The sequence below is a fragment of the Ascaphus truei genome, unplaced genomic scaffold, assembly GCF_040206685.1.
Source record: "Ascaphus truei isolate aAscTru1 unplaced genomic scaffold, aAscTru1.hap1 HAP1_SCAFFOLD_858, whole genome shotgun sequence".
NCBI lineage: Eukaryota > Metazoa > Chordata > Amphibia > Anura > Ascaphidae > Ascaphus > Ascaphus truei.
In genome coordinates, this window is record NW_027457196.1 from 79,841 (window position 1) to 101,655 (window position 21,815).

Below are 21,815 nucleotides of genomic sequence, written 5' to 3' on the forward strand. Positions count from 1 at the left end.
CTGCTCTGTGACTCCCTGCTCCCTGTGTGCTGCTGTGTGACTCCCTGCTCCCTGTGTGCTGCTCTGTGACTCCCTGCTCCCTGTGTGCTGCTCTGTGACTCCCTGCTCCCTGTGTGCTGCTCTGTGACTCCCTGCTCCCTGTGTGCTGCTCTGTGACTCCCTGCTCCCTGTGTGCTGCTCTGTGACTCCCTGCTCCCTGTGTGCTGCTCTGTGACTCCCTGCTCCCTGTGTGTGCTGCTCTGTGACTCCCTGCATGTGCTGCTCTGTGACTCCCTGTGTGTGCTGCTCTGTGACTCCCTGCTCCCTGTGTGCGCTGCTCTGTGACTCCGTGTGTGCTGCTCTGTGACTCCGTGTGCGCTGCACTGTGACTCCCTGTGTGTGCTGCTCTGTGACTCCCTGCTCCCTGTGTGCTGCTCTGTGACTCCCTGCTCCCTGTGTGTGCTGACTCCCTGCTCCCTGTGTGTGCTGACTCCCTGCTCCCTGTGTGCTGCTCTGTGACTCCCTGCTCACTGTGTGCTGCTCTGTGACTCCCTGCTCCCTGTGTGTGCTGCTCTGTGACTCCCTGCTCCCTGTTTCTGCTGCTCTGTGACTCTCTGTGTGTGCTGTGACTCCCTGCTCCCTGTGTGCTGCTCTGTGACTCCCTGCTCCCTGTGTGTGCTGCGCTGTGACTCTCTGCTCCCTGACTCCCTGCGCGCTGCTCTGTGACTCCCTGCTCCCTGTGTGTGCTGCTCTGTGACTCCCTGCTCCCTGTGTGCTGCTCTGTGACTCCCTGCTCCCTGTGTGTGCTGACTCCCTGCTCCCTGTGTGTGCTGACTCCCTGCTCCCTGTGTGCTGCTCTGTGACTCCCTGCTCCCTGTGTGCTGCTCTGTGACTCCCTACTCCCTGTGTGTGCTGCTCTGTGACTCCCTGCTCCCTGTGTGTGCTGCTCTGTGACTCCCTGCTCCCTGTGTGCTGCTCTGTGACTCCCTGCTCCCTGTGTGCTGCTCTGTGACTCCCTGCTCCCTGTGTGCTGCTCTGTGACTCCCTGCTCCCTGTGTGCTGCTCTGTGACTCCCTGCTCCCTGTGTGTGCTGCTCTGTGACTCCCTGCTCCCTGTGTGCGCTACTCTGTGACTCCGTGTGTGCTGCTCTGTGACTCCGTGTGCTGCTCTGTGACTCCCTGTGTGTGCTGCTCTGTGACTCCCTGCTCCCTGTGTGTGCTGCTCTGTGACTCCCTGCATGTGCTGCTCTGTGACTCCCTGTGTGTGCTACTCTGTGACTCTCTGCTCCCTGTGTGTGCTGACTACCTGCTCCCTGTGTGCTGCTCTGTGACTCCCTGCTCCCTGTGTGCTGCTGTGACTCCGTGTGCTGCTCTGTGACTCCCTGCTTCCTGTGTGTGCTGCTCTGTGACTCCCTGTGTGTGCTGCTCTGTGACTCCCTGCGTGTGCTGCTCTGTGACTCCCTGTGTGTGCTGCTCTGTGACTTCCTGCTCTCTGTGGGCTGCTCTGTGACTCCCTGCTCCCTGTGTGCTGCTCTGTGACTCCCTGCATGTGCTGCTCTGTGACTCCCTGTGTGTGCTGCTCTGTGACTCCCTGCTCCCTGTGTGCTGCTGTGTGACTCCCTGCTCCCTGTGTGCTGCTCTGTGACTCCCTGCTCCCTGTGTGCTGCTCTGTGACTCCCTGTGTGTGCTGCTCTGTGACTCCCTGCTCCCTGTGTGCTGCTCTGTGACTCCCTGCTCCCTGTGTGCTGCTGTGTGACTCCCTGCTCCCTGTGTGCTGCTCTGTGACTCCCTGCTCCCTGTGTGCTGCTCTGTGACTCCCTGCTCCCTGTGTGTGCTGCTCTGTGACTCCCTGCATGTGCTGCTCTGTGACTCCCTGTGTGTGCTGCTCTGTGACTCCCTGCTCCCTGTGTGCGCTGCTCTGTGACTCCGTGTGTGCTGCTCTGTGACTCCGTGTGCGCTGCACTGTGACTCCCTGTGTGTGCTGCTCTGTGACTCCCTGTGTGTGCTGCTCTGTGACTCCCTGCTCCCTGTGTGTGTTGCTGTGACTCCCTGCTCCCTGTGTGCTGCTCTGTGACTCCCTGCTCCCTGTGTGTGCTGCTCTGTGACTCCCTGCGTGTGCTGCTCTGTGACTCCCTGCTCCCTGTGTGTGCTGCTCTGTGACTCCCTGTGTGTGCTGCTCTGTGACTCCCTGCTCCCTGTGTGTGCTGCTCTGTGACTCCCTGCTCCCTGTGTGCTGCTGTGACTCCGTGTGCTGCTCTGTGACTCCCTGCTTCCTGTGTGTGCTGCTCTGTGACTCCCTGTGTGTGCTGCTCTGTGACTCCCTGCTCCCTGTGTGTGCTGCTCTGTGACTCCCTGCTCCCTGTGTGCTGCTCTGTGACTCCCTGCTCCCTGTGTGTGCGGCTCTGTGACTCCCTGTGTGTGCTGCTCTGTGACTCCCTGTGTGCGCTGCTCTGTGACTCCCTGTGTGTGCTGCTCTGTGACTCCCTGCTCCCTGTGTGCTGCTCTGTGACTCCCTGCTCCCTGTGTGCTGCTCTGTGACTCCCTGCCCCCTGTGTGTGCTGCTCTGTGACTCCCTGTGTGTTCTGCTCTGACTCCGTGTGTGCTGCTCTGTGACTCCCTGCTCCCTTTGTGCTGCTCTGTGACTCCCTGCTCCCTCCATGTGCTGCTCTGTGACTCCCTGTGTGTGCTGCTCTGTGACTCCCTGCTCCCTGTGTGTGCTGCTCTGTGACTCCCTCCATGTGCTGCTCTGTGACTCCCTGTGTGCTGCTCTGTGACTCCCTGTGTGAGCTGCTCTGTGACTCCCTGTGTGTTCTGCTCTGACTCCGTGTGTGCTGCTCTGTGACTCCCTGCTCCCTTTGTGCTGCTCTGTGACTCCCTGCTCCCTGTGTGTGCTGCTCTGTGACTCCCTGCGTGTGCTGCTCTGTGACTCCCTGTGTGTGCTGCTCTGTGACTCCCTCCTCCCTGTGTGAGCTGCTCTGTGACTCCGTGTGTGCTGCACTGTGACTCCCTGTGTGTGCTGCTCTGTGACTCCCTGTGTGTGCTGCTCTGTGACTCCCTGTGTGTGCTGCTCTGTGACTCCCTGTTCCCTGTGTGTGTTGCTGTGACTCCCTGCTCCCTGTGTGCTGCTCTGTGACTCCCTGCTCCCTGTGTGTGCTGCTCTGTGACTCCCTGCTCCCTGTGTGTGCTGTTCTGTGACTCCCTGTGTGTGCTGCTCTGTGACTCCCTGCTCCCTGTGTGCTGCTCTGTGACTCCCTGTGTGTGCTGCTCTGTGACTCCTTGCTCCCTGCTTCCTGTGTGTGCTGCTCTGTGACTCCCTGTGTGTGCTGCTCTGTGACTCCCTGCGTGTGCTGCTCTGTGACTCCCTGTGTGTGCTGCTCTGTGACTCCCTGCTCCCTGTGTGCTGCTCTGTGACTCCCTGCTCCCTGTGTGCTGCTCTGTGACTCCCTGCTCCGTGTGTGCTGTGACTCCCTGCTTCCTGTGTGCTGCTCTGTGACTCCCTGCTCCCTGTGTGCTGCTCTGTGACTCCCTGCATGTGCTGCTCTGTGACTCCCTGTGTGTGCTGCTCTGTGACTCCCTGCTCCCTGTGTGTGCTGCTCTGTGACTCCGTGTGTGCTGCTCTGTGACTCCATGTGCGCTGCACTGTGACTCCCTGTATGTGCTGCTCTGTGACTCCCTGTGTGTGCTGCTCTGTGACTCCCTGCTCCGTGTGTGTTGCTGTGACTCCCTGCTCCCTGTGTGCTGCTCTGTGACTCCCTGCTCCCTGTGTGTGCTGCTCTGTGACTCCCTGCATGTGCTGCTCTGTGACTCCCTGTGTGTGCTGCTCTGTGACTCCCTGCTCCCTGTGTGTGCTGCTCTGTGACTCCCTGTGTGTGCTGCTCTGTGACTCCCTGCTCCCTGTGTGTGCTGCTCTGTGACTCCCTGCTCCGTGTGCTGCTGTGACTCCGTGTGCTGCTCTGTGACTCCCTGCTTCCTGTGTGTGCTGCTATGTGACTCCCTGCTCCCTGTGTGTGCTGCTCTGTGACTCCCTGCTCCCTGTGTGTGCTGCTCTGTGACTCCCTGTGTGTGCTGCTCTGTGACTCTCTGCTCCCTGTGTGCTGCTCTGTGACTCCCTGCTCCCTGTGTGTGTTGCTGTGACTCCCTGCTCCCTGTGTGCTGCTCTGTGACTCCCTGCATGTGCTGCTCTGTGACTCCCTGTGTGTGCTGCTCTGTGACTCCCTGTGTGCGCTGCTCTGTGACTCCCTGTGTGCTGCACTGTGACTCCCTGCTCCCTGTGTGCTGCTCTGTGACTCCCTGCATGTGCTGCTCTGTGACTCCCTGTGTGTGCTGCTCTGTGACTCCCTGCTCCCTGTGTGCGCTGCTCTGTGACTCCGTGTGTGCTGCTCTGTGACTCCGTGTGCGCTGCACTGTGACTCCCTGTGTGTGCTGCTCTGTGACTCCCTGTGTGTGCTGCTCTGTGACTCCCTGTGTGTGCTGCTCTGTGACTCCCTGCTCCCTGTGTGTGCTGCTCTGTGACTCCCTGCTCCCTGTGTGTGTTGCTGTGACTCCCTGCTCCCTGTGTGCTGCTCTGTGACTCCCTGCTCCCTGTGTGTGCTGCTCTGTGACTCCCTGCGTGTGCTGCTCTGTGACTCCCTGCTCCCTGTGTGTGCTGCTCTGTGACTCCCTGTGTGTGCTGCTCTGTGACTCCCTGCTCCCTGTGTGTGCTGCTCTGTGACTCCCTGCTCCCTGTGTGCTGCTGTGACTCCGTGTGCTGCTCTGTGACTCCCTGCTTCCTGTGTGTGCTGCTCTGTGACTCCCTGTGTGTGCTGCTCTGTGACTCCCTGCTCCCTGTGTGTGCTGCTCTGTGACTCCCTGCTCCCTGTGTGCTGCTCTGTGACTCCCTGCTCCCTGTGTGTGCTGCTCTGTGACTCCCTGTGTGTGCTGCTCTGTGACTCCCTGTGTGCGCTGCTCTGTGACTCCCTGTGTGTGCTGCTCTGTGACTCCCTGCTCCCTGTGTGCTGCTCTGTGACTCCCTGTGTGTGCTGCTCTGTGACTCCCTGCCCCGTGTGCTGCTCTGTGACTCCCTGTGTGTTCTGCTCTGACTCCGTGTGTGCTGCTCTGTGACTCCCTGCTCCCTTTGTGCTGCTCTGTGACTCCCTGCTCCCTGTGTGTGCTGCTCTGTGACTCCCTCCATGTGCTGCTCTGTGACTCCCTGTGTGTGCTGCTCTGTGACTCCCTCCTCCCTGTGTGAGCTGCTCTGTGACTCCGTGTGTGCTGCTCTGTGACTCCCTGTGTGTGCTGCTCTGTGACTCCCTGCTCCCTGTGTGTGTTGCTGTGACTCCCTGCTCCCTGTGTGCTGCTCTGTGACTCCCTGCTCCCTGTGTGTGCTGCTCTGTGACTCCCTGCTCCCTGTGTGTGCTGCTCTGTGACTCCGTGTGTGCTGCTCTGTGACTCCCTGCTCCCTGTGTGTGCTGTTCTGTGACTCCCTGTGTGTGCTGCTCTGTGACTCCCTGCTCCCTGTGTGCTGCTCTGTGACTCCGTGTGTGCTGCTCTGTGACTCCCTGCTCCCTGTGTGCTGCTCTGTGACTCCCTGTGTGTGCTGCTCTGTGACTCCCTGCTCCCTGTGTGTGTTGCTGTGACTCCCTGCTCCCTGTGTGCTGCTGTGACTCCCTGCTCCCTGTGTGTGCTGCTCTGTGACTCCCTGTGTGTGCTGCTCTGTGACTCCCTGCGTGTGCTGCTCTGTGACTCCCTGTGTGTGCTGCTCTGTGACTCCCTGCTCCCTGTGTGCTGCTCTGTGACTCCCTGCTCCCTGTGTGCTGCTCTGTGACTCCCTGCTCCGTGTGTGCTGTGACTCCCTGCTCCCTGTGTGCTGCTCTGTGACTCCCTGTGTGTGCTGCTCTGTGACTCCCTGCATGTGCTGCTCTGTGACTCCCTGTGTGTGCTGCTCTGTGACTCCCTGCTCCCTGTGTGCGCTGCTCTGTGACTCCGTGTGTGCTGCTCTGTGACTCCATGTGCGCTGCACTGTGACTCCCTGTATGTGCTGCTCTGTGACTCCCTGCTCCGTGTGTGTTGCTCTGTGACTCCCTGTTCCCTGTGTGTGTTGCTGTGACTCCCTGCTCCCTGTGTGCTGCTCTGTGACTCCCTGCTCCCTATGTGTGCTGCTCTGTGACTCCCTGCATGTGCTGCTCTGTGACTCCCTGTGTGTGCTGCTCTGTGACTCCCTGCTCCCTGTGTGTGCTGCTCTGTGACTCCCTGTGTGTGCTGCTCTGTGACTCCCTGCTCCCTGTGTGTGCTGCTCTGTGACTCCCTGCTCCGTGTGCTGCTGTGACTCCGTGTGCTGCTCTGTGACTCCCTGCTTCCTGTGTGTGCTGCTCTGTGACTCCCTGCTCCCTGTGTGTGCTGCTCTGTGACTCCCTGCTCCCTGTGTGTGCTGCTCTGTGACTCTCTGCTCCCTGTGTGCTGCTCTGTGACTCCCTGCTCCCTGTGTGTGTTGCTGTGACTCCCTGCTCCCTGTGTGCTGCTCTGTGACTCCCTGCATGTGCTGCTCTGTGACTCCCTGTGTGTGCTGCTCTGTGACTCCCTGTGTGCGCTGCTCTGTGACTCCGTGTGCTGCTCTGTGACTCCCTGCTCCCTGTGTGCTGCTCTGTGACTCCCTGCTCCCTGTGCGCTGCTCTGTGACTCCCTGCTCCCTGTGTGCTGCTCTGTGACTCCCTGCCCCGTGTGCTGCTCTGTGACTCCCTGCTCCCTGTGTGTTCTGCTCTGTGACTCCCTGTGTGTTCTGCTCTGACTCCGTGTGTGCTGCTCTGTGACTCCCTGCTCCCTGTGTGTGCTGCTCTGTGACTCCGTGCTCCCTGTGTGCTGCTCTGTGACTCCCTGCTCCCTGTGCGCTGCTCTGTGACTCCCTGCCCCGTGTGCTGCTCTGTGACTCCCTGCTCCCTGTGTGTTCTGCTCTGTGACTCCCTGTGTGTTCTGCTCTGACTCCGTGTGTGCTGCTCTGTGACTCCCTGCTCCCTGTGTGTGCTGCTCTGTGACTCCGTGCTCCCTGTGTGCTGCTATGTGACTCCGTGTCTGCTGCTCTCCCTGCTTTTTTCAGTTTTAATAAAAACACGCAACATCAACATAACTAAACATGAACTTTATTTTTTTGCTGTTTTCTTATTAGTTTTTTTTTTTTTCAATCTGTCCGTATTTTTTCTTCTGTGTTTTATTTGGTACATTCTGTACAAAATGGGTGAGCCAGACAGGCTGTGAGATGACAGGTGAGGGGGGTGGGGGGAGACCAGGGAGATGGGGAGAGAGGAGCAGGGAGAGGGGGGGGGGAGCAGGGAGAGGAAGGGGGGGGGGGGAGCAGGGAGAGGGACCAGGGAGAGGAAAGGGGGGTGGGGGGGAGGAGCAGGGATAGGATTGGAGGGATGCTGAGGATGGGAGCGAGGAGATGGGGAGAGTGCAGCGCGGAAAGGAGGGGAGGGAGCGGGGAGAGAGGAAAGGGACATCAAGGAAAAATACACAAGAGCCATCTCACACCTCCAAGCCAGGCCGCAGCCCCCACTACAAGGCCGACAACCCGCAGAGCATGGCGGAGGGTGGGGAGGGGCTCCACCTCCCGGCCAGGGAGACCCTCGGAAAGCTCCACGTACATATATATATATATACGGCGGATGTGCATTTTGCCCCGGCGCCTTCGCCGCCCCTCTCCCTCTCCGGACCTGTTGTGCTGTTCAGAGTATATGGCTTTCAGGCCGGAGTTTGACGAGCTTAGTACTTTCGCTGCCAGACAAGTCTCGTGGCAAACGAAAGGGTTAAAACAATGCCCTAAACGCAAAAGATGGCAGAGTACGCGTTGCATGGGTGAGCGCTTCCATGCGATACGAGACGGCCGCGCCCCTCCCTGCTCCGGCCCCTCTGCACACTCTGGGTTCGACTTTGATGCTACAGTTTTATTTACATATATATATATATATTAATTTTCCCTAGGTTCATGGCTTTTTAAAGGTTTACAGTTAACAATAAACAACGAGAGAGACGGTGTGGGCGTAAAAAACAAACAGAAAATTAACACAGCACAGAAAAAAAAACAACCCCTCCCCCCCGCCAGGAAAAAAAAACGACAACTATGCACAGCCCGCCACGGACTTCCTGTCAAACAGGAAGTGATGTCACAAAGCAGTATTCTTGGCTCCTGCCACCTAGTGTCACAAAGGTATCATGAGCCAGAGAGGGTTATGGGTCAATGTCTGAACGTAGCCAGCTAGATATTGTATTCCCAAATGTAGGAACCGCTGCGATACGTCTAACATCAGGTTCTCAAGGTGACGAGGATAAGGCCTGTTCAGATTTGGAGAATTAGATGAGGCTAAAAAGGAGAAAATGAATGCAATAAACGGATAACCCCCATTATCATGTGTCAAACACACACTCCCTATAACTCTTCTTTTTGCTCCATATAACTGCTCCTATTACTCCATATAAGAACCCCTCCCTATAATACCTTATTATTGCATTTTTATCTCCTCCTACTACCCCATATAGCTGCTCCCTGTAACGCCTCCTATTACCCCATATTCCTTCTCCCTGTAACTCCTCCTATTACCCCATATAACTTCTCCCTGTAACTCCTCCTATTACCCCATATAACTTCTCCCTGTAACTCCTCCTATTACCCCATATAACTTCTCCCTGTAACTCCTATTATCCCATATAATCGCTCCCTGTAACTCCTCCTATTACCCCATATAACCGCTCTCTGTAACTCCTCCTATTACCCCATATAACTTCTCCCTGTAACTCCTATTATCCCATATAATCGCTCCCTGTAACTCCTCCTATTACCCCATATAATCGCTCCCTGTAACTCCTCCTATTACCCCATATAACCCCTCCCTATAACTCTTCCTATTACCCCCTATAACCAAACCCTATAACTCCTCCTATTACCCATATAATCGCTCCCTGTAACTCCTCCTATTATCCTATATAACCCTATACCCTATAACTCCTCCTATTACTCTATATAACCGTTCCCAATAACCTCCTATTGCTCCATATAACCGTTCCCTATAACTCCTATTGCTCGCCATAACTCCTCCTATTACCCCATATAACTGCTCCCTATAACACCTCCTATTACCCCATATAACCTCTCCATATAACGCCTCCTGCTCTATATAAAACCACTCCTTAGGGTTCCTGGAGGAGAATGAGATGTCCGATGAATGCCTGTTTTATAACGTATATTAGTTTGATATCTCTTCATTACTTAATCCTCCAGCTCTGAACCGCTGTTACTCTCATCCCAAGAAGCCTGCAACAAACGTACAAAACCCTCCTGTGACAATAGTCTGCACGATACACCCCCCAAAATATTGGGAACCATCTACACTTGTGACAAAACACTTTGCACATTTCCTCTATAACAGAGATAACCCGCTTGTTCTGACTAAACCACCTGGGGTGTCCCAGTAGGTCAGGACAGATAAACCATGGAGTATCACTCAGATATGGGGAGAATGGGGGTCCTGGCTGTGCCCACTATGTGCTGGAGAGAGGCTCGGACTATCGGACTGCGGATATCTGAGAGTGCCTAGCACGGGTTACAGGCAGGGCCCTGGCTGTGCCCGCTATGTGCTGGAGGCTTGGACTATCGGACTGCGGATATCTGAGAGTGCCTAGCACGGGTTACAGGCAGGGCCCTGGCTATGCCCGCTATGTGCTGGAGGCTCGGACTATCTGACTGCGGATATCTGAGAGTGCCTAGCACGGGTTACAGGCAGGCCCTGGCTATGCCCGCTATGTGCTGGAGGCTCGGACTATCTGACTGCGGATATCTGAGGGCCTAGCACGGGTTACAGGCAGGGCCCTGGCTATGCCCGCTATGTGCTGGAGGATCGGACTATCTGACTGCGGATATCTGAGAGTGCCTAGCACGGGTTACAGGCAGGGCCCTGGCTATGCCCGCTATGTGCTGGAGGCTCGGACTATCTGACTGCAGATATCTGAGAGTGCCTAGCACGGGTTACAGGCAGGGCCCTGGCTATGCCCGCTATGTGCTGGAGGCTCGGACTATCTGACTGCAGATATCTGAGAGTGCCTAGCACGGGTTACAGGCAGGTCCTGGAACTACAGTATAATCACTTATATGGGTGGCTGATACTATTCTGTAAGCATCACTAGTTACATACAGTATGTGTGCGACTATTAACTAGATTTAGGTATGTGAGATACTGCAGCTGGTAATCGTAACCAGTTACTTGTCTGCTTACTGTAACTTATCTGTATAATCATAGCGTTTTTACCAGTTATTAGCTGGTAGCACTAACCACCACATAATAGCAAATAGTTGTGAAATTAAATGCTGGTTACTGTAACTTGTTCCCTGTACATGGTAGTATCTTGTAGCTGTGTACGGAGACAGTAGATTGTTACTAGTTCCCTGTAATTGTTAGTATCTGGTAGCTGTGTACGGAGACAATAGTTACTGTAACTAGTTCCCTATACATGGTAGTATCCGGTAGCTGTGTAAGGAGACAGTAGATGGTTACTGTAACTAGTTCCCTGCACATAGTAGTATATGGTAACTGTGTAGGAGACAGTAGATGGTTACTGTAACTAGTTCCCTGTACATCAGCGGTGCGCAATCTGTGGGGCGCGACCCCCAGGGGGGGCGCGAGACTGCCGACGGGGGGCGCGGGGTTTACAGAGGCCCCGCGCGCTTCCCGAAGGCACTTAAATTAAGTGCCGGGGGAGCTGCAGGGCCTCTGTAAACCACACTTACCCGTGGCTCCGGCGGCTTCCTCCCGGCGTCGCCATGGCAACGCGGCGTCAAAATGACGCTGCGAGGTCATGTGACGTCACGTTGCTATGGCAACGTGACGTCATTACGCCGGTGCGAGGGTAAGTTGGGGTTGGGGGGGGGGGGCGCGGGAGTGAGGGGACAGCCGGCAGGGGGGCGCAGGGAAAAAAGTTTGCGCCCCCCTGCTGTACATGTTAGTATCTGGTAGCTGTGTACGGAGACAGTAGATGGTTACTGTAACTAGTTCCCTGCACATTGTAGTATCTGGTAACTGTGTAGGAGACAGTAAATGGTTACTGTAACTAGTTCCCTGTACATGTTAATATCTGGTAACTGTGTAGGAGACAGTAGATGGTTACTGTAACTAGTTCCCTGTACATGTTAGTATCTGGTAGCTGTGTACGGAGACAGTAGATGGTTACAGTAACTAGTTCCCTGCACATTGTAGTATCTGGTAACTGTGTATGAGACAGTAGATGGTTACTGTAACTAGTTCCCTGTACATAGTAGTATCTGGTAACTGTGTAGGAGACAGTAGATGGTTACTGTAACTAGTTCCCTGTACATGGTAGCATCTGGTAGCTGTGTAAGGAGACAGTAGATGGTTACTGTAACTAGTTCCCTGCACATGATAGTATCTGGCAGCTGTGTAAGGAGACAGTAGATTGTTACTGTAACTAGTTCCCTGCACATGGTAGCATCTGGTAGCTGTGTAAGGAGACAGTAGATAGTTACTGTAACTAGTTCCCTGCACATGGTAGCATCTGGTAGCTGTGTAAGGAGACAGTAGATAGTTACTGTAACTAGTTCTATTTACAGGATGGTAGGTGGCCGCTGTAAGGAGATCAATACTTTAACTAGTTGTTTCTACATATTTATTGGTAAGATTTGTTAGTTAGCTATTTTTATGTACATAATAGTACCTGGTAAGTAGATAGTATCTGGTTATACTAACTAGTTCCCTATACACGATACTAGCTGTGTGAGGAGAAGCTGGTAATGAGAATACATGGTGGTTAAGTAGAGCTGGTTGTTGTAACTAGTACGTTGTGGTGGTGGTGTAAGGAGGTGGCAGCAGTTTATAAGTAGTTGTCTTTACATGAGAGATACTGTTGGCTGTAAATAGATAGTAGCTGGGTACTAGTTACCATTATATGATGGTAGCTGGTCATTGTAATTAGTTCCCTGTGCATGATAGTACTGGTAGCTGTAACTAGTAGCTGGTCATTATAACTAGTCTCTGATACATGAGAGTACTGATAGCCATAAGTAGTGGGTCACTGTAACTAGTCTCTTGTACATTATAGTACTGGTAGCTGTATCAAGTAGCTGGTCACTGTAACTAGTCCCATATACATGAAAGTACTGGTAGCTGTAAGTAGCGGGTCACTGTAACTAGTCTCTTATACATGATAGTACTGGTAGCTGGTCACTGTAACTAGTTCCCTGTACATGATAGTACTGGTAGCTGTAAGGTAAGTAGCTTGTCACTGTAACTAGTCCCTTTCACATGATAGTACTGTTGGCTGTAAGTAGCGGGTCACTGTAACTAGTCTCTTATACATGATAGTACTGGTAGCTGGTCACTGTAACTAGTTCCCTGTACATGATAGTACTGGTAGCTGTAAGGTAAGTAGCTTGTCACTGTAACTAGTCCCTTTCACATGATAGTACTGTTGGCTGCAAGTAGCGGGTCACTGTAACTAGTCTCTTATACATGATTGTACTGGTAGCTGGTCACTGTAACTAGTTCCCTGTACATGATAGTACTGGTAGCTGTAAGGTAAGTAGCTTGTCACTGTAACTAGTCCCTTTCACATGATAGTACTGTTGGCTGTAAGTAGCGGGTCACTGTAACAAGTTCCCTGTACATGAGTTCCTACAGCTGGAGTAGACAGCACTCACTTATTATATATAGGAAATGCAGGGTGTCAACGGGACCAGGAGGATCCCAAATCCCCCCCAAAACTACTAATCAGCACCGGTGGAGTCCCAGCACTCTCTGACTAAGGGAAATGGCGGCACTATGGAATATGCCAATAGAAAATGTAATGTGAATACAGATAATGCTTGGGAGGGATACGGCACAAAGCAAACACACTACAAATTCCTGGGAGGGAGAGAGACTCGACCACTACACCGGATGGTTTGATTCCCTTATTGCATGTACTCTGGTGCACTGAGGACTGTGCCCGTTTCAGCTTTCTATTTCACATTTGCTGTGTATGTTTTGAGTGCTGCTCTGGTCACTGGGGTGTAAAGGGTCAAGGGAAGTACCTTAACGGGCCTGAGGAAGGGGTCTCCCCCCGAAACGTTGCCCCCCTGATTACCCTCCCCATTAGTTTTATTTGCCCCCCCCCCACTTTCTGTGTCTTTTGTCACCCCTTGTCCCTGTGTTTAGCCCCCCATATTTATATATGCATTTGTAGTGTGTTTGCTTTGTGCCGTATCCCTCCCAAGCATTATCTGTATTCACATTACATTTTCTATTGGCATATTCCATAGTGCCGCCATTTCTCTTAGGCAGAGAGTGCTGGGACTCCACCGGTGCAGATTACAAGTTCCCTGTGCATGATAGTACTGGTGCCTGTAAGGTAAGTAGCGGGTCACTGTAACGAGTAGCTGGTTACTGTAACTAGTTCCCTGTGCATGATAGTACTGGTGCCTGTAAGGTAAGTAGCGGGTCACTGTAACGAGTAGCTGGTTACTGTAACTAGTTCCCTGTACATGATAGTACTGGTGCCTGTAAGGTAAGTAGTGGGTCACTGTAACGAGTAGCTGGTTACTGTAACTAGTTCCCTGTGCATGATAGTACTGGTGCCTGTAAGGTAAGTAGCGGGTCACTGTAACGAGTAGCTGGTTACTGTAACTAGTTCCCTGTACATGATAGTACTGGTGCCTGTAAGGTAAGTAGTGGGTCACTGTAACGAGTAGCTGGTTACTGTAACTAGTTCCCTGTGCATGATAGTACTGGTGGCTGTAAGGTAAGTAGTGGGTCACTGTAACGAGCAGCTGGTTACTGTAACTAGTTCCCTGTGCATGATAGTACTGGTAGCTGTAAGTAGCGGGTCACTGTAACTAGTTCCCTGTGCATGATAATACTGGTGGCTGTAAGTAGCGGGTCACAGTAACTAGTTCCCTGTGCATGATAGTACTGGTGGCTGTAAGTAGCGGGTCACAGTAACTAGTTCCCTGTGCATGATAGTACTGGTGGCTGTAAGTAGCGGGTCACTGTAACTAATCTCTTTTACATGATAGTACTGGTGGCTGTAAGTAGCGGGTCACTGTAACTAGTTCCCTGTGCATGATAATACTGGTGGCTGTAAGTAGCGGGTCACTGTAACTAGTTCCCTGTGCATGATAGTACTGGTGGCTGTAAGTAGCGGGTCACTGTAACTAGTTCCCTGTACATGATAGTACTGGTAGATGTAAGGTAAGTAGCGGGTCACTGTAACGAGTAGCTGGTTACTGTAACTAGTTCCCTGTACATGATAGTACTGGTGGCTGTAAGTAGCGGGTCACTGTAACTAGTTCCCTGTGCATGATATTACTGGTGGCTGTAAGTAGCGGGTTACTGTAACTAGTTCCCTGTGCATGATAGTACTGGTGGCTGTAAGTAGCGGGTCACTGTAACTAGTTCCCTGTGCATGATAGTACTGGTGGCTGTAAATAGCGGGTCACTGTAACTAGTTCCCTGTGCATGATAGTACTGGTGGCTGTAAGTAGTGGGTTACTGTAACTAGTTCCCTGTGCATGATAGTACTGGTGGCTGTAAGTAGCGGGTCACAGTAACTAGTTCCCTGTGCATGATAGTACTGGTGGCTGTAAGTAGCTGGTCACTGTAACTAGTTCCCTGTGCATGATAGTACTGGTGGTTGTAAGTAGCGGGTCACAGTAACTAGTTCCCTGTGCATGATAGTACTGGTAGCTGTAAGTAGCGGGTCACTGTAACTAGTCTCTTTTACATGATAGTACTGGTGGCTGTAAGTAGCGGGTCACTGTAACTAGTCTCTTTTACATGATAGTACTGGTGGCTGTAAGTAGCGGGTCACTGTAACTAGTTCCCTGTGTATGATAGTACTGGTAGCTGTAAGTAGCGGGTCACTGTAACTGTAACTAGAAGGTAGATGTAAGGTAAGTAGCGGGTCACTATAACGAGTAGCTGGTTACTGTAACTAGTTCCCTGTGCATGATAGTACTGGTGGCTGTAAGTAGCGGGTTACTGTAACTAGTTCCCTGTACATGATAGTACTGGTGGCTGTAAGGTAAGTAGCGGGTCACTGTAACTAGTTCCCTGTCCATGATAGTACTGGTGGCTGTAAGTAGCGGGTCACTGTAACTAGTCTCTTTGACATGATAGTACTGGTGGCTCTAAGTAGCGGGTTACTGTAACTAGTTCCCTGTGCATGATAGTACTGGTGGCTGTAAGTAGCGGGTTACTGTAACTAGTCTCTTTTACATGATAGTACTGGTGGCTGTAAGTAGCGGGTCACTGTAACTAGTCTCTTTTACATGATAGTACTGGTGGCTGTAAGTAGCTGGTTACTGTAACTAGTTGCCTGTGTATGATAGTACTGGTGGCTGTAAGTAGTGGGTTACTGTAACTAGTTCCCTGTGCATGATAGTACTGGTGGCTGTAAGTAGTGGGTTACTGTAACTAGTTCCCTGTGCATGATAGTACTGGTGGCTGTAAGTAGCGGGTTACTGTAACTAGTTCCCTGTGCATGATAGTACTGGTGGCTGTAAGTAGCTGGTTACTGTAACTAGTTCCCTGTGCATGATAGTACTGGTGGCTGTAAGTAGCTGGTCACTGTAACTAGTTCCCTGTGCATGATAGTACTGGTGGCTGTAAGTAGCGGGTCACTGTAACTAGTTTTGGTGAGGTAAGGTGCTCAAAGTGTGCTATACACAAGAAAGAGGGGAGTACACTCTGGGTATTGAATAATTGTATACATTTGAGTATCAAAAATGGGGCACCAGATACCCTGAAGGTCGGGGTAGGTAGTCCAAGGACTGCCTCCCCTACCTCATTGGGTTGGCCCTAAGTACTCACAGTATTGCTGCCACCAGGGTCTCCCCTCCACCGCGTGCTGCTGTAGAGAAGTGAAGTCCAGCAATGTAGAGAGTGATGCAGCGCACCGCGATCAAAATGAAGAACAGGTCTGGCTAAAAATGTATAATCTTTAATAAAGTATCATAAAACCAAGGGATGCAGCCCTTCTACGCGTTTCGTGTCTAGCACTTTATCAAGAAGTGCTTCCACACGGTATACAGAACATTTAAGTAGTAATGGCTGCCAAATCTCGCGATATCTGTGACGTCACGTCCCCTATTGGCTATGATGGGGACGTGACGTCACAGAAGTTGGGGAGATTGCGTGATGGCTGGTCACTCCCCCGTTCTGCGTCTTAGTGCGCATGCGTCAGATAGTTAGGCTCTATTGGCTATGATGGGGACGTGACGTCACAGATATCGCGAGATTTGGCAGCCATTACTACTTAAATGTTCTGTATACCGTGTGGAAGCACTTCTTGATAAAGTGCTAGACACGAAACGCGTAGAAGGGCTGCATCCCTTGGTTTTATGATACTTTATTAAAGATTATACATTTTTAGCCAGACCTGTTCTTCATTTTGATCGCGGTGCGCTGCATCACTCTCTACACTGTAACTAGTTCCCTGTGCATGATAGTACTGGTGGCTGTAAGTAGCTGGTCACTGTAACTAGTTCCCTGTGTATGATAGTACTGGTGGCTGTAAGTAGCGGGTTACTGTAACTAGTTCCCTGTGCATGATAGTACTGGTGGCTGTAAGTAGTGGGTTACTGTAACTAGTTGCCTGTGTATGATAGTACTGGTAGCTGTAAGTAGTGGGTTACTGTAACTAGTTCCCTGTGTATGATAGTACTGGTAGCTATAAGGTAAGTAGCTGGTCACTGTAACTAGTTCCCTGTGCATGATAGTACTGGTGGCTGTAAGTAGTGGGTTACTGTAACTAGTTCCCTGTGCATGATAGTACTGGTGGCTGTAAGTAGTGGGTTACTGTAACTAGTTCCCTGTGTATGATAGTACTGGTAGCTATAAGGTAAGTAGCTGGTCACTGTAACTAGTTCCCTGTGCATGATAGTACTGGTGGCTGTAAGTAGTGGGTTACTGTAACTAGTTCCCTGTGCATGATAGTACTGGTGGCTGTAAGTAGTGGGTTACTGTAACTAGTTGCCTGTGTATGATAGTACTGGTAGCTGTAAGTAGTGGGTTACTGTAACTAGTTCCCTGTGTATGATAGTACTGGTAGCTATAAGGTAAGTAGCTGGTCACTGTAACTAGTTCCCTGTGCATGATAGTACTGGTGGCTGTAAGTAGTGGGTTACTGTAACTAGTTCCCTGTGCATGATAGTACTGGTGGCTGTAAGTAGTGGGTTACTGTAACTAGTTCCCTGTGTATGATAGTACTGGTGGCTGTAAGTAGTGGGTTACTGTAACTAGTTCCCTGTGTATGATAGTACTGGTAGCTGTAAGGTAAGTAGCTGATCACTGTAACTAGTTCCCTGTGTATGATAGTACTGGTAGCTGTAAGTAGTGGGTTACTGTAACTAGTTCCCTGTGTATGATAGTACTGGTAGCTGTAAGTAGCTGGTGACTGTAACTAGTCTCTTGTACATGATAAGTAGCTGGTGACTGTAACTAGTCTCTTGTACATGATAAGTAGCTGGTGACTAGGTGTACACGGTAGTGCACGATACTAGCGGGTAGCTGTAAGTTAATGGGAACTTGTAGCTGTAATTCTCCCCTCCTCCGCTGGGGGCGCCGCGCCATAACATCCTTTCTGCCTAATTACCGCGATTAAACAAGCGTCGCGCTCTTAATATTGAGCCTGTACTGGCACAAATCACAGAGTGTCCATTCTGCCCAGCTCACTTCCCTTCCATGCTATTACTGCCCACCCAGAGCTGTGCCATCCTACAGGTGCCAGGCTATAACTGTGCCCACCCAGAGCTGTGCCATCCTACAGGTGCCAGGCTATAACTGTGCCCACCCCGAGCTGTGCCGTCCTACAGGTGCCAGGCTATTACTGTGCCCACCCCGAGCTGTGCCGTCCTACAGGTGCCAGGCTATTACTGTGCCCACCCCGAGCTGTGCCGTCCTACAGGTGCCAGGCTATTACTGTGCCCACCCCGAGCTGTGCCGTCCTACAGGTGCCAGGCTATTACTGTGCCCACCCCGAGCTGTGCCGTCCTACAGGTGCCAGGCTATTACTGTGCCCACCCCGAGCTGTGCCGTCCTACAGGTGCCAGGCTATAACTGTGCCCACCCCGAGCTGTGCCGTCCTACAGGTGCCAGGCTATAACTGTGCCCACCCCGAGCTGTGCCGTCCTACAGGTGCCAGGCTATAACTGTGCCCATCCCCTGAGCTGTGCCGTCCTACAGGTGCCAGGCTATAACTGTGCCCATCCCCTGAGCTGTGCCATCCTACAGGTGCCAGGCTACTACCTTCCCTTTATCTGTTCACCCTAGAGGTGCCAGGTTCTGTACCCACAGAGGTGCCAGGGTCTGTACCCACAGAGGTGCCAGGTTCTGTACCCACAGAGGTGCCAGGGTCTGTACCCACAGAGGTGCCAGGGTCTGTACCCACAGAGGTGCCAGGGTCTGTATCCCTTCTGCCGTCCCTTAATCTGTCCATCCCACGAAATTCCAGTCACGGCAGCTCCCTCATGTCACACCTCCATCCTCCTCCCCAATACTCTACTCCCCTACCCTCCCCTCCCCTCTGCTATATCTTCCCCTCCCCCCTCTTCTCCCCGCCCCCGTCGGCCCCCTCTACTCTCCACCTCCCCCCTCTTCTCTCCGTCCCCGTCCCCCCCCTCTTCTCTCCGCCCCAAAATTCTCTGAGCAAAATAAAAAACCTGTGGTTGTTATGTCTTTTCATTCCTCATAATGTTGGGGTTCACTGTCCCCGCTCTCCTTTCCCCAGCCATCTCTGAAAAAAAGGGGCCCCCCTTCCCCCCTTAAATCATACCCCATCCAGTGCCTCACATACTCCATGGTCTGTTTATCCACCTCTATATGGGCCATTAACTCTTTCACTGCCAGAGGCGTCAGCACTGTGTTGGGTTGCTGGCCCCCTTGGCACCAAATGGGTTAAACGCTTCCCCTTCTAATCCCCCCCCCCCCACTCTTCCTTACCCCCCCCCCCCCACCTCCCCACCCTGCAAAGGTAAGATAAAATAAAAATACAGGTTATTAATACTGTGTCGGGACTTTGCTCTTTTTCTGTCATTTTAAATAAAAAACTCCTCCTTTCTCTTGTGGTTCTCTCCGCCGTTTAGGAACGCCTCCCGCGCCTCGCCGTGCTCGTCCAATCCGCTGGCTTCGTGGGTCAGGTAAGAACCTGAGCGGGGAGAGAGAGAAAAAGGGGGGGGGGGGGGGTCAGAATCTCTGTATCAGCGGCGGCCAACTCCAGTCCTCAACGTTGGGGTGTCAGGTATATAGACGCTCTGTCCAGTAACAAAATGAAGGGCAATACTGGACGTGTACGTGTATACTGGTATTACCTCTCTGGGTGTGTATGTGTATACTGGTATTACCTCTCTGGGTGTGTATGTATATACTGGTATTACCTCTCTGGGCGTGTATGTGTATACTGGTATTACCTCTCTGGCGTGTATGTGTATACCGGTATTACCTCTCTGGGCGTGTATGTGTATACCGGTATTACCTCTCTGGGCGTGTATGTGTATACCGGTATTACCTCTCTGGCGTGTATGTGTATACCGGTATTACCTCTCTGGGCGTGTATGTGTATACCGGTATTACCTCTCTGGGCGTGTATGTGTATACCGGTATTACCTCTCTGGGTGTGTATGTGTATACTGGTATTACCTCTCTGGGCGTGTATGTGTATACCGGTATTGCCTCTCTGGGCGTGTATGTGTATACTGGTATTACCTCTCTGGGCGTGTATGTGTATACCGGTATTGCCTCTCTGGGCGTGTATGTGTATACTGGTATTACCTCTCTGGGCGTGTATGTGTATACTGGTATTACCTCTCTGGGCGTGTATGTGTATACCGGTATTACCTCTCTGGGTGTGTATGTGTATACCGGTATTACCTCTCTGGCGTGTATGTGTATACCGGTATTACCTCTCTGGGTGTGTATGTGTATACTGGTATTACCTCTCTGGGAGTGTATGTGTATACCGGTATTACCTCTCTGGGCGTGTATGTGTATACCGGTATTACCTCTCTGTGTGTGTATGTGTATACCGGTATTACCTCTCTGGGCGTGTATGTGTATACCGGTATTACCTCTCTGTGTGTGTATGTGTATACCGGTATTACCTCTCTGGGAGTGTATGTGTATACCGGTATTACCTCTCTGGGCGTGTATGTGTATACCGGTGTTACCTCTCTGGGTGTGTATGTGTATACTGGTATTACCTCTCTGGGCGTGTATGTGTATACCGGTATTACCTCTCTGGGTGTGTATGTGTATACCGGTATTACCTCTCTGGGCGTGTATGTGTATACAGGTATTACCTCTCTGGCGTGTATGTGTATACCGGTATTACCTCTCTGGGCGTGTATGTGTATACCGGTATTACCTCTCTGGGCGTGTATGTGTATACCGGTATTACCTCTCTGGGCGTGTATGTGTATACTGGTATTACCTCTCTGGGCGTGTATGTGTATACCGGTATTACCTCTCTGGGCGTGTATGTGTATACCGGTATTACCTCTCTGGGTGTGTATGTGTATACTGTTATTACCTCTCTGGGCGTGTATGTGTATACCGGTATTACCTCTCTGGGCGTGTATGTGTATACCGGTATTACCTCTCTGGGCGTGTACGTGTATACCGGTATTACCTCTCTGGGCGTGTATGTGTATACCGGTATTACCTCTCTGGGTGTGTATGTGTATACTGTTATTACCTCTCTGGGCGTGTATGTGTATACCGGTATTACCTCTCTGGGCGTGTATGTGTATACCGGTATTACCTCTCTGGGTGTGTATGCGTATACCGGTATTACCTCTCTGGGCGTGTATGCGTATACTGTTATTACCTCTCTGGGCGTGTATGTGTATACCGGTATTACCTCTCTGGGCGTATTACCTCTCTGGGCGTGTATGTGTATACTGGTGTTACCTCTCTGGGCGTGTATGTGTATACCGGTATTACCTCTCTGGGCGTATTACCTCTCTGGGCGTGTATGTGTATACTGGTGTAGCCATGCTGTAAAATGGCTAACAGTCATCTCTCCTACTGACAGTAAGGCCTGGTAAGTTGTGGGCATGCCAGTAGTAATCATGGAGGTTTGCCCTCACACCCTGGTGAGGTGCCCTATGTGAGGATGGGAGTGGCTACATACTGAGTCCACCCTTAGTGACATCAGAGATGTGCCTGCCCCCTGATGATATAAGGCACAGCACTGCTCAAAAGTAGAGGTTTTCGGTTCTGCAATGTTATGCAAGGAGTAAGAGTAGTGGGTGTAGTTAGACACTGAAAAGTGATGAGACTGTGACCAGGGACCTGGCACAGGAAAGACATCCCTGCAGGGATAGGGAATCCCCAAATCAAAGACAGAGACATACCTTTCATAGGGAAGCAGCTGAATAATTATGTGTGGCTAGAAGATCACTGTGAGGGGCAGTTAGCCCACAACCGTACAATAAAGATGTTCCTGATTAAAGATACTCTCGTGTGTAAGTGTGGAGTCATTACACCGAGAGGGGCACCACAGAGGAGTTCCTCAACAGGACCATCCCCAAGCGACAGAAGGGATCCTGATGAGGTGGAGGCGCTGCACTGGATATAGGTAGGACTCAGCACACTACCTCAGCTGCCTGTCTGGGTTGGCATTCCCCACACAACATCATGCGGGAGACTCAGGAGTCCTGTTGCCAACAGGTGCACCACCAGACACTACACTGTAATGGGGACTGGTTAGACCACAGGGGCCAATGTGAGATTGGGTGGGTCGGGCCAGTCCAGAAAACCCGTTACACTGGTATTACCTCTCTGGGCGTGTATGTGTATACCGGTATTACCTCTCTGGGCGTGTGTATGTGTA

At 52.0% G+C, this 21,815-nt stretch overlaps 1 protein-coding gene across 1 annotated transcript in view; it reads right to left on the reverse strand.

Moving 5' to 3' along the window:
• Positions 1-18,945: 18,945 nt before the first annotated feature.
• The window catches only part of LOC142486422 (cell adhesion molecule 4-like), a 37,984-nt gene continuing 35,114 nt past the window's right edge, over positions 18,946-21,815 (reverse strand). The window contains exon 3 of the mRNA XM_075585010.1: positions 18,946-19,130. Within this exon, the coding sequence (XP_075441125.1) occupies positions 19,021-19,130 (110 nt within the window). The 3' untranslated portion in view covers positions 18,946-19,020. The remainder of the gene's footprint in view (positions 19,131-21,815) is intronic.